We start from the raw sequence: 12,047 nt of genomic DNA, 5'->3' as shown, positions 1-12,047 counted from the left end.
CTGCTAGCTTAGTTTATTAGTATCGTTCAACAGCGAAGCTGCTACGTACGTAGCTCTTCGTAGCAGCTACAATCTTGAACGCATCCCTGGTTTCAGAATCACGAAGCATTTTTAGACTCAAAAGTTTCACGAAATTCATATTTATCATAAAATTACGCTTGAGATTTGTAACTATTAAAGCGATATCAATACTTGTTTTAATACTTATAGCGTTTCATTTTTCGGTGTTTTCAATCGCAAGATAACATGTGTACAACCGTGGACTGGTACCCCTACAGTCCAAATTTGAGACATGGAAATAATAGCCCTATACGGGTCTCCTCCACTGCCCTGGTATTCGTTTGATGCTCACTTCAAAGAAAAACCACATTAAACAACATTAATGTTGGAAATTCCAAGATTAAAGTTGGAAATTCCAATATTAAAGTAGGAAAATCCAACTTTGAAGTTAAAAATTCTAAGATTAAAGCTGGGAATTCCAAATTTAAATTTGGAATTTTAAAGAAAAAATACAACGCGGCACTAATACCTCCCAAAGTTGATAATTCGAGATTTTACTTCAGTATCAAGGAATGAGAGAGAACGACAATAACAAATTTAGCAGATGCTGTTATACATGAATTTGTCGCACTTACTGTATTACTAGCTATTCATACTGACCATCAGTGAGATATGGTGAGAGAATATAATAATATGCATGGCAGTTTAGATGTTAAATCAATTGTTTTTAACCTGTATTTTTATAGCATTTTCACCAGACACTGGTGTACCTTGTGCTATACTTGAAAATATTTATCAAATATATTAAACATACATGTAAGGCCTCATAATATCATATTATAATGCTATATTTTAAGGACTGATAATTCTACTTTACCAATCTCTGATCTATATTTAGAGATTTCTTATCAGTTGAAAATACGAGAATTTAGTCTATACAGTATGGCTTTGACCACACTTACTCTAGTATTTGCTGCATTATGTTTATCTCAAAGCATGGCAGATGAGATCAAGTCTCTGAAAGAGGAAATCGCAGTCATCAAACATTTGCTTAAGGACCAAAACGAGAGGATGACGAAACTGGAAATGGAGAACAATAACCTCAAGACCGCTCTCTCCCAGGTGGAGAATGACAGTTTACTTTTGAAGGAAAGATTGGTGGATATTTCAAATGAAAACAGAGTTTTAAAGCACGAAGTAACCGATATTAGAAAACAAATGACAACAATACTTAAAGATTTAAATCTTGCAACTCTGGATAAGCAGGAAGAAATCGGTGATGCCTTTAGAGAAACTGCTGTACATCGTAAGCGCATTTATGAGACTACATATACTTAAAACGATATAATAATTTAATACATTTCGTCAAATTCACAAACGCTTATAATTAAAGATGTCTACTTTAGAAAATGTATTTTGTTTTCTTTTAACTATTTAATTTATTTGGAAAAAAAATTGATTTCAACTAATCAAATAAGTAGCCATATTTGGTCGTGAACAATATTTGTGCAACCGTCTTCTAACAATTAACACGATAAACTAATGGTGAATTTGTTACATTGCATGCAAACATTTTCATTCTAACTGTTAACTTTCTGTAGGGCGACTCCTTCTCCCTGACGCTGGGTCCCCATCCACCACGCCCCTACCCGTGGAGCCAGTGGCCTTCTACGCTTACATGTCAAAATCCGAGCCCACCCCAAGCAATCATCATTCGCTCATCTTTGACGTATTGAAAACAAACCTTGGGAATGGCTACAACAAATTCAGTGGAACATTCGTTGCTCCATTTGCAGGGGCATATGTGTTCACCTGGACCATCAACACAAATCCCCATGGGGCTCATTTTATCAACTTGATGGTCAACAATGCTATTGTTGGGGGGACACTTACTGACACACAAGAAGCAAACGACTATGACTCCGATTCTAACACAGCAGTGGTTGTCCTAAGTCAGGGCGACAGTGTCAGCCTGCGAACAACAAGTGCCAGTGACAGAGCTCAAATTTATGCAGACGTGCATGCATTTACTAGTTTTTCCGGATGGCGCCTTTAGTGGTATTGTCCATTTTATGCAGAACAGGTTTCCAAATTAAAGTCTACTAAATATGAACCTGTTTAACTTTTATTCTTACCATTGTTAAGTCTACGAAAAAACCTGACAATACAACTTTTATCTTGCTCACAGAAATATGAAAGCCATAAAAATAGCCATTTCTCAAATAGATAAAAGATCATCATGGAAATATATTGGTGCACAATAGTAAGATATCTACTATCATTCAAGCGGATATACTAGTATTATACAAAGTCAAATGTTTTGGTTGTGTAAAACAAATGTTTCACATTCTGAATAAAAGTGAGGTATAAACTCCTAAAATAAGCCAGAACCCCTGGGAGCCATTAGGTGGTTCCCCTACAGCCCAAAATTGAGACAGGGGAATAATAGCCCCATATGCCCCCTAACGTTACACTGCCCTGTTATTCGTTTGATGCACACTTCAAAGATAAGGAAGGTAATGGACCACTTTTATCCCCTATATCATTGTGAAATGCTTAAATATAATTTCGGGTGAGCTAAATAGTCTCTTGTATATATTTCAAAGGTTCACAATTGTCCTGATATAAATTAAAATATGCCAATAATGAAGTAAAATATATTTTTCTGTTCGAGTACTCTCAGTACTTTGATGAATTTCCTTATTGGCTGCTAGCTTCTACTGGCTTAGTGGCTGCTGTTAGTGGTTGCTAGCTTCAGCCTGCATAGTGATCTAACAAGAAATACAAATGGGAACAATCCTTTACACTGTTTAATTTTTAAAATTACGTTTTATAATTTACGATTAATTTTACAGTCTTTCCCTTTTTCCTTGATAAGCTTACATCCACCATTAGCTCTTTCCCTTGATGGGTTATGAAGCCTTAGGAAAACAAATGTAATTTTCTTACTCTCTGTTGCCACATGTTCCAAGAAATAAATCTTTTTACCATGAAAAAATCAAAAGGTCTATTTCAAATGAATATTACTCGCTTTATGTAGGAACAAAATCATCCACAATGAAAGAAGTGTCACTTTAATAGTAACACTTAATTAACTGGAGGCGAAAATAATTTTTCTTCGCGGATGATTTAGACTATAATTTTTGCAGGTCAATTGAGAATGTAAGTCACACAAGACCAAGATATAATGGTAGCACCAACAAATGCAGCATCGCTTTGAGTTATTTGTTTGTATTTTGATTGAATAATTTGAATCATTTGCAAAACAAAACACATAAACAAGAGGTGTAATGGCCACATCGCTCACCTGAGCAACAGTAGCCAACAAAAGCTTTGGTTTTTAAAGATTTTAAAAATTTTCTTCTACATATTCTTTAAAAGTTACTTAATGAGCTTCTTCCGTTGTTCCAGTTTTTCAAAAGAAGAAAAAATGTTCCATTTATTCCAATGTAAGTATCAAACCCCTTCCATTGAGGCCTTATCCTACCCCTGGTGATCATGATTTGCTTTAAAGGGGAATTATCACTATTTAGGTCAAATTCTATTTTTATGTTTTTATAATTTACAATGCTTTAGAAATGCATTTCTAATGATCAAATAAAATTTGAGAATCATTTGTTAAGCAAGATACAGGGTTCACAATTCTTTATCATGTTAACAAGACTCATGTCCTGTTTTTGTTTACATAGGTTCAATACACCAGTAAAAAATCTTTTTCCAGCTTATTTGTCTATTTTTTTAATTTATTTTAAGCATACTAGATAAACAGTTCCTAACGTTTAACACATTCGTTTTAGGTTTAAAACTGAAGTTTTTACTTCAACGTTCAAAATGTAAACAAACGCGTTGTTTACATAGCGAAGAATTTCAAGCTCTGTAACTCGCGTATAACTCAACAAATGTTCCTCAAATGTTAATTGCCATTTAAAAAAGCCTTTCTGAGGAATTGTAAATATTAAAATCGGAAAAATAATTTTTTACCAAAATCGTCACCATGCCTTTTTAATGCCATCACATTCTTAGTCAGGAATATGAAACAAAACATAACCATGGAACAGCCATATTAATATGGAATTTAGTTCGTTTCCGCGGCTAAAACTAAAATGCCAGAAACTTTGTGGAGAAGTATTTCATTAATAACGAATAATACATATCAAATTGGTGAAGTAACTATAAACGTTGTATTAAACCTAACAATAATAAATACATGTGTTATATTCAAAACGCGTGATGACGTTTATATTTGTGCTGATGCGCCATGAACAGACTAGCTTAAAAGCATGCTTACATGAAATTGAAAGTCGCAGATTTTAAATGCAAGCATTAGGGGAAATATAAAATGAATTTAAATACATAACATGAAACTTTGTTGATTCTTTTGCTATTATGCAAACATTTGGTTGTGATATATATTTCTAAAGTAGTTATTTTCTCCTTTAAATATGTGATTTTTGCCTGTTGTCCCTCCTTCCTTTAAACAGTCACATTCTCTTGATTTTCTCTTAACTTTCTGAACGTCTATTAAACGGTAATTAAAGCGGTCAAAGATTCAAAGGCACAGGAATTCGAAAAAATAGTCTTAAAGAAATGACGTTCGGATGTCCGAGTGACTCTTAAATTGGCAGAATAAATGCAGAACTTAACAGTGTTGATAACAGTCGATGGCATATACGTTTTATTACGATCCGTACCAAAACTATAACGATAGACTTCCCTGGGAGTCGACACGGGGACTCAAAATTAATATTAGAGCTTGGTTACCAGAAAATAGTTCTTGTGGAATTGCACTTAATTATTTAGTAATTACAAATGGAAGATAATTTGTTGATCATTCAAGTTTCGCTCCCGTATCAAGGAATGTGTGTCAGTGAAAAAGAGAGATGACCATGACCATATTTAGCAGATGATGTTATGTACAAGAATTTACTGCACTTAGTATACTTATATGCATGGCAGATAAAAAATTAAATCAATGGTTTTTAACCTGGTTTTTAAGCATTTCAACCAGATATTGATGTACTTTGTGCTATGCTTAAAACATTTATCAAATGATACTAGTAATGATTTTAAATGTCATATACTATATTTCATTTTTATCTGCAATGGACTGATGATTCTGCTCAACCAATCTTTGATCTATATTCAGAGTTTTCTTATCAGTTGAAAATACGAGAATATAGTATACACAATATGGCTTTGACCATACTTACTCTTGTATTTGCAGCAACATGCCTGTCTCAAAGTATAGCAGATGAGATCAAGTCTTTGAAAGATGAAATCGCAGTCATCAGACATTTGCAACAGGGGATAAACTCCGAAGGATGACGAGACTGGAAATAAAGAACGACGTCCTGAAGATCGCTCTCTCCAAAATAGATAATAGTTTATTTTGAAGGATAGATTGGTGGATATTTCCAATAAAAACAAAGTTTTACAACGTGAAGTAACTTATCTAAGCAGACAAGGAAACAATACTAGAAAATTTAAATCGTAAAAATCTGGATAAGCAGGAAAAATCCCAGTAGTGCTTTAGAAGAAACTGCAATACACCAAAAGCGTGTTAATCAGCTTTTCAAATCGAGATAACGATATAATACATTTTGTCAATTACACAGACGCTTATGATTAAAATTGTCTACTTTTGTTTCCTTTAAATTATTATAATTCACATGGAAAAACTGTTGATTTCAACCTACTGTCCTTTACAAAAATTAAGATTTTTGAGAATCAAAATTTGTACTTGTCATGTACGAATTTTGATTCTCAATAATCTAAATTTTTGTAAAGGACACTACCATATCCTGCGTACAGCATATAACAGTGATAGAGCCGACATATATGCAGATTCACATGCATTCACTAGTTTTGCTGGATGGCGCCTTTAGTTGTATTGCCCATGTTGTGTGTCGCCAGTAAACTTTTCCAATTAAAGACTACATAATGTAAATCAGTTCAACATTTATTCTTACAAATATTAAGGGTTAGGAAAAACAACAAACATTACAATACATTTTCACTCTTTGCTCACAGAAACAAATGTGAAAGATAATATAAAAATAGCCATTTTCCGACAAAAGATTATCATGGAGGTAGATTGATACACAACAGTGTGAAAATATCTACTACTATTCAAACGAATATAAATGTATTAAGTCAAATGTTTGAAGTACATGCCTGTAAAAATAAGTTTTCATATTATGAAACGCTTTAATAGATTGATATTGTCATTTTGTAAACACAATGTTACATGTAAAATTACTTTGATGAAATTGTAAACAAATAAATTGAAATATACATAAACAGAAAAAGGAGGGTGATTAAATAAACTCTATCATAGAACACCCTGCATTATCACAGATTACATGTAATATATGTTTGTAATTACAAATTACTGCCATACATCAAATAAAATACATTATGTAAAATGTTCTGTATTACATGCTCCTGCAAATAAATTTAAATATATCTGAATTGTAAATGGAAAAATAAAAATTGACCTGAAAAAACATTTGTACAATACATTACCACACAGATCACACTAACAATACTCAGACTAGGAAAGTAAATTAAGTAATTCACTCACACAGTTTAGCAATTAGCATATCATCGTAGTTTATCACACTGATGTAAACACTTCCGCACAATATATGTCAATAAATAAAAATATGCTTACACAGCAGTCTATTCCACTTAACATAAACATTACAGAACACATTAATTTTTTCGCTCATCTACCAGTGCTATGGTTCTTACAAAAGTCCCCACATGCTTTAAATAAGAGAATAGAGCAGTGTTTAAATTGAGGCAAGTATTAATACATGTAATATAAATAGTGTTTTTTTTTTTAGAAAATCTTTCTTGCAAATTGATAATCTGACAATCAGAATATATTTTTTATATTTTCTATACTGACAAATTCAATATTTATTGATACAAAAATACCATCCAAATGTCTATTTAACATGACAGTCTAATTAAATGCCATTGAAAAAAAATCAAATTCAAAAAGCTGAAAAAAAATTATTGGGTAGGAGCAGTTTAAGGACATCAAACAAATCAATTTTAATTTTGGCCTGAAAAATAAAAATCTTCCATCTCTCAAGAACTTTGAAATTTTAATCCCTGTACAGAATACTTTTTGATTAAAATAAAATTTACTTCGTTGCTATACCCATACACATAGGTCTAACAACAAAAACAAACGGGAATGCTCCATTGAATGGTGTAACTTGAGTTTCAGCAAACCCAGCCTTCCGCACCTCGTTCCCTGTTTCCTTGATAATCTGACATCCACCAAAAGCTCTTCTCCAAACTGGATTAAGAAGTCTCTGGAAAAATTTTGTAATTGACTTTCTCTCCGCTGCCACATGTTCCAAGAAATAAAACTTTCCACCCTGAAAAAAATGTATTTTAAAATATTACAAATGAATATTACTTGCATTTAGTAGGAACAAGAGCATTCACAAAGAAAGTAATAAAATATTAATTTAACAGCAAGACCTGTTGTCAATATCAAACCAATTGCAATACCTAAAATATTTTTTCACTGATGATTTTGACTGAAATTTTTACTGGTCAGATTAACTTAGATGTGAATTTTAGTCACACTAGACTAATATACATTGGTAACAGTGACACACGACTGACATGAGGCTTCACTTTGAGTTAGGTCACCCCATGGCTTAGCCATTAGTTAAAAAGTGATTGGACCATTTGCATGGCAAAACCTACAGGGCAGTGTGGATTATCATGTTGGGTTCTCATTTAGTTACTGCACTCTCATGTTTGAAAATCAAGATCCACAAAATAAAGTTGCACTGTGAGGTAAAGGAATGTGTAGTATAGCAGGAGCCAACAAATGTCCATTTTTAAAATGTTGAAAATGGTGGTCACTATGATTCCAATCCCCCTTCCCCACCACACAGAAATGTAAGAAAATAAATGTAGGTTAGAGTCAGAGGAGTTACTCTGATAAGTGATAATTCTGGTACTGTACCAGAATTATCAGCAAATGATTTGACTGCATGAGATACTGGTAAATCATAAATCAGATAATCATCATAGTCATCCTTCAACCAAGTCAATTTATTGTCACTCAGTTACAGACTCCTCTACCACTTAATACAAAAGTTTGTTTATTAAATGACTGACTGAAGAATGAACTGTCTGTGTATGTGACAGTCAGACCGTTTCGAATACTTGCACCATATATCTTAGTTGGAAGAGCACCTGACTATAGATTCATGGGGTTGGAATCCCGGTCTGGCATATCATTACTTCTCCCATGCATCCTGTTAATTTGGTGCCATGACCAACCCCTGGAACTGACAGGTTAAAATCCTGCCAGAGGAAGAGCCAGGCATGATCTTCAAGGGTGAATATCATTTAAGGGGGAGGAATGGGAGGGTCAGACTGGTTGGAATACTGATGCAAGGTAACTCGGTTGGTAGCGCACCTAACTAGAGATTCAGGGGGCCCAGGTTTGAATCCTGGTCTGGTCTGGTCCGTCATTATTTCTCCCATCCCATTACAAGTATTTAAAACCTGTTATTACTAGATGTGTAAGCTTCCACAGAAACAGTCAAACAGTCAAACTATCACATATAACGGAAAGAATACGTACCGGTTTTAAAACTCTTTGTACTTCATCAAGTGATTTTTCAACACTCCTAACAGTGCACAGAACAAGGGTACAAGTCACTGCATCAAAAGTATTATCTTCTACACCTTCCATTTTCTCTGCAAATCCTTTCAAAAAGTTAACACTTAGTCCATTTTTCTTTGAATTTTCCTCCAAATATCCGTGAAAATATTCATTGGGGTCTAAACAAGTGACAACACTATTTGAAGGGTAAAACTGAAAATTGGCCCCGCTTCCCGCTCCAATTTCAAGAATCTTCAAATCACGCCCAAGTTTGCGTTGCTGGTCCCACATTCCTGAGAATAATTTTTGTTTCTGTCCTTTGGTTGCTTTGTTAAGAGACGGTACGGCCCTATTTAGAACGTAGGCTGATACGATCCCATTTATTCTTTTAGAGTTTTTCTTGAAAACGTATAGCACGATCAAAACCGCACATACAGGAAAAACTCTGCGGATAACAAAAGTTTTGACGATCAAGTCGCTTTCTGCCATCTTGATGTCATGTGGTTTGGTTGTAAGGGAATCAAGTTAAGTCGTACCCAACCCGACTCGCACCCAAACCAACTCGTACCCAAATATTTGAGTACGACTTCACTAGTCAACTCGTACCCACGGGGAAAATATATTTATACTAGGAAGATAAAATACAATAGTTTTCATTCATAGGTTATGTTTTTTATTTATGTTTTATTTAACTTTAAATTAACTTTGCCTGTTGCCTAATCCATTTGATTACTCAAAAAAATATGTTTTAATTATAAAACAATATCTAATATAGTGATTTACTTACCATTTTCTTGCAGGAAACACCTCTCTCTCGAACCATGTTGATCTTCCAAAAGTGATGAAAATGTGTGTTTCTTCTTAATTATGAGCAGCATGTTTATTTTGTGCTGACAAACTCATTGGTTGATCGGTTGAACGGAATCACATAAAGCAATTAATTTTAATTTTAATTGATGATAGTTAACCTGCTCATAATCATTCTTTGATCCGTCCGCATTCAAGTACAGATCGAACTATAGTATACCAGATTTTTATAACAAATTCTTTTAGATGTGTTATACAATTCGCATATTAATGTTATCGATAATATACAAAACATAACAACATACGAATAAAAGCCATTCATTTTATTTTCCTAGTATAAGTATATTTTTCCCCGTGGGTACGAGTTGACTAGTGAAGTCGTACTCAAATATTTGGGTACGAGTTGGTTTGGGTGCGAGTCGGGTTGGGTACGACTTGACTGTAATTCGTTGTAAGATATAGGTTGAAGTCCAAACCCGATTCATTTGAATTCGGTAACGCAAATATGTCCGGTGCTCGCAATGGACTTGCATTTCTGAAACAAATGATAAAATTTAGAACAGAGGCTAAATCGTTTGAGAATGTTCTTCAAGGTGTAAGTAGACATTTGTGAACTCATCTGCTCTTATCATGTGATTTGTACCGACCGTTCGAATTATCTCCGATTTTAACGCAATAATGTCAAATTACATTTGATGAAGTAAACATAGCTATACACTTCAATAATCTAACTTCAATCTTATGCATACAATTTGCATAGGCTACGTTTTTTTCTCCAATTTTGATGACCTTGACCCTTCATTGAAATCGACCTTTGACCTGGACTGTGCATTTCGTACGCGTGGGCATTAGGCCAAGTTCAAAAGTAAGGCATCGGACAGGGGGCAGGTAAAGAGATACAAAGCCAGCCCCCTCTTCGATGTCAGTGCATGATATATGTAAATGAATAAATTTAAATTTAATTAATGTTTGATTAATATTTTTGATTTAATATGATACATGTATTTACAAGGTTCGTGTTGTTGGTGGAGGAGATGGCAAATGTACTTGTGAAATGACAGTGATGGAGGAACACCAAAACGCGGGAGGGACTCTCCACGGGGGTGTGACGGCCACCCTGGTGGACGCTATATCTACTTGGGCCTTAATGACCACCCCACGGGAGGTCCCGGGGGTCAGTGTCGACCTCAGTGTGTCGTAAGTCTGACCTTAGGATGCAGCTCTGTTCATATTTAATTATTTCTTTCATTAATGATTGTTATAAAAATATGTAATATCATTTATTGAACCATGCCATTTCGAATTATTTCAAGTTGGAAGCATCTTTTGAATAGCAAGTACAGTGTATATTTAAAATAATGATGATATGTAATACGCTTTGAAAATAAGAATGATTGAAAATGGGCGCACGTGTTTTCAAATTCAAACTTTGATAATAGTGGAGAAATGTAATATGCAGGGGCGTCGGAAGCAAATTGAAATTGGAGGGGGGGGGGGGGGGCTAGCGCTAGACTAATAAAAAATCTTGACAAGCAAAAAACAAAAAGGACTTTGGTTATGATTATGTATAACTTTGCCACAAAAAGTCTTCCCCCCCCCCCGCCGGTTTCAAGTTCCAAAGCCTATGACATGTATAATTGGTTGATTTTTTCCCTCCATTTTTGCTGCAATGGATACTCTTTTTTCGTTGAAAATTCACTTCAAACGCAAACACATCGCTCGAATTACTTTAGTTGATAAAAGAAAAAGAACAAACCAAAAAACCCAAATGTAGGGTCTTGTGGCCTAGTTCCTACATACTAGAAAATTCTGGACTAAATGCAATGTTCTCTTCGAAGTCTTCATTGCTATTGAAATTGTACAAAGATTTTTCGCCAGCATAGCATTTTATTTACCTGCACAATATGCAAATATAAATGCGCTTGTTTTGCAAAACGTTTAAAAAATTAGACAAGAATTATTTATGAGCTTGGAAGTAAAAAAAAAAAGAGATTAATTTTTATTTTAATATTTGATACACGTGCATGAATAACACATGTTCACCTTTCTTGTTTAGATTTATGAAACCCGTTAGAGTAGGAGAAGACATAGTCATTGATGCAGACACTCTGAAGGTTGGGAAGACCCTAGCGTTCTGTTCTGTTGACATAAAACTTAAAAGCACAGGATCGCTAGTAGCTCAAGGAAAGCACACTAAGTATGTCGGCTGATTGACGTCGCTATACCTACTCAGGAGTGATGGACAATGTATGTAGACAATGATCTGTCTATACGTCTGTGTGTCAGGATAATTCCAAAGTGTACCAGCTAATGTACTTATAAATTGGTTACCGGTTCAACGTATTGTATCAGAATGTATTGCGTGTTATAATCTCAATGAAGTATTCTTTAACTGTTCAAGTGTATATGCATTTGAGAATAAAAGTTGATAAGTATGAAAATGTTTGCTGCTCATTGGTTAGACGATTCCTATACTGGAGAACGCCGTTCATTGGTCAATAAATTTAGACCTTTCCAACATTTACATATTAACTTTAAGGTGGTATGGGGCACCTCAATTTTGTGACGTACTTCCAATCGAAATATACAATAAAAT

At 34.3% G+C, this 12,047-nt stretch overlaps 3 protein-coding genes across 3 annotated transcripts; 2 read left to right on the top strand and 1 right to left on the bottom strand.

The window, feature by feature from the left end:
* Positions 1-927: 927 nt before the first annotated feature.
* Positions 928-2,113, top strand: LOC128167271 (uncharacterized). Its single transcript, XM_052832879.1, has 2 exons — positions 928-1,306; positions 1,602-2,113. The coding sequence occupies exons 1-2, from the start codon at positions 943-945 to the stop codon at positions 2,054-2,056; spliced, it is 819 nt and encodes a 272-aa protein (XP_052688839.1). The 5' UTR covers positions 928-942; the 3' UTR covers positions 2,057-2,113.
* Positions 2,114-5,941: 3,828 nt separating this feature from the next.
* On the bottom strand, positions 5,942-9,150 carry LOC128167764 (putative methyltransferase-like protein 7A). Its single transcript, XM_052833661.1, has 2 exons — positions 8,624-9,150; positions 5,942-7,394 (listed from the first exon to the last, which is right to left on the bottom strand). The coding sequence occupies exons 1-2, from the start codon at positions 9,131-9,133 to the stop codon at positions 7,155-7,157; spliced, it is 750 nt and encodes a 249-aa protein (XP_052689621.1). The 5' UTR covers positions 9,134-9,150; the 3' UTR covers positions 5,942-7,154.
* Positions 9,151-9,891: 741 nt separating this feature from the next.
* On the top strand, positions 9,892-11,892 carry LOC128167765 (acyl-coenzyme A thioesterase 13-like). The gene is made up of 3 exons (XM_052833662.1): positions 9,892-10,046; positions 10,464-10,648; positions 11,508-11,892. The coding sequence occupies exons 1-3, from the start codon at positions 9,957-9,959 to the stop codon at positions 11,659-11,661; spliced, it is 429 nt and encodes a 142-aa protein (XP_052689622.1). The 5' UTR covers positions 9,892-9,956; the 3' UTR covers positions 11,662-11,892.
* The last annotated feature ends 155 nt before the right edge of the window (positions 11,893-12,047 follow it).

The sequence above is a fragment of the Crassostrea angulata genome, chromosome 10 (assembly GCF_025612915.1).
Source record: "Crassostrea angulata isolate pt1a10 chromosome 10, ASM2561291v2, whole genome shotgun sequence".
NCBI lineage: Eukaryota > Metazoa > Mollusca > Bivalvia > Ostreida > Ostreidae > Magallana > Magallana angulata.
The sequence above is the reverse complement of the archived record's forward strand: the minus strand, read 5'-3'. Positions and strand labels throughout refer to the sequence as shown.

Bases quoted from the DNA above. Each gene is read 5' to 3' on its own strand.
- LOC128167271 (XM_052832879.1), top strand. From the start codon at position 943: ATGGCTTTGACCACACTTACTCTAGTATTTGCTGCATTATGTTTATCT. The intron at 1,307-1,601 runs GTAAGCGCATTT...AACTTTCTGTAG, and splicing joins TAGAGAAACTGCTGTACATC to GGCGACTCCTTCTCCCTGAC.
- LOC128167764 (XM_052833661.1), bottom strand. From the start codon at position 9,133: ATGGCAGAAAGCGACTTGATCGTCAAAACTTTTGTTATCCGCAGAGTT. The intron at 7,395-8,623 runs GTACGTATTCTT...CATTTTTTTCAG, and splicing joins TACAAAGAGTTTTAAAACCG to GGTGGAAAGTTTTATTTCTT.
- LOC128167765 (XM_052833662.1), top strand. From the start codon at position 9,957: ATGTCCGGTGCTCGCAATGGACTTGCATTTCTGAAACAAATGATAAAA. The intron at 10,047-10,463 runs GTAAGTAGACAT...TGTATTTACAAG, and splicing joins TTGAGAATGTTCTTCAAGGT to GTTCGTGTTGTTGGTGGAGG. The intron at 10,649-11,507 runs GTAAGTCTGACC...TTTCTTGTTTAG, and splicing joins AGTGTCGACCTCAGTGTGTC to ATTTATGAAACCCGTTAGAG.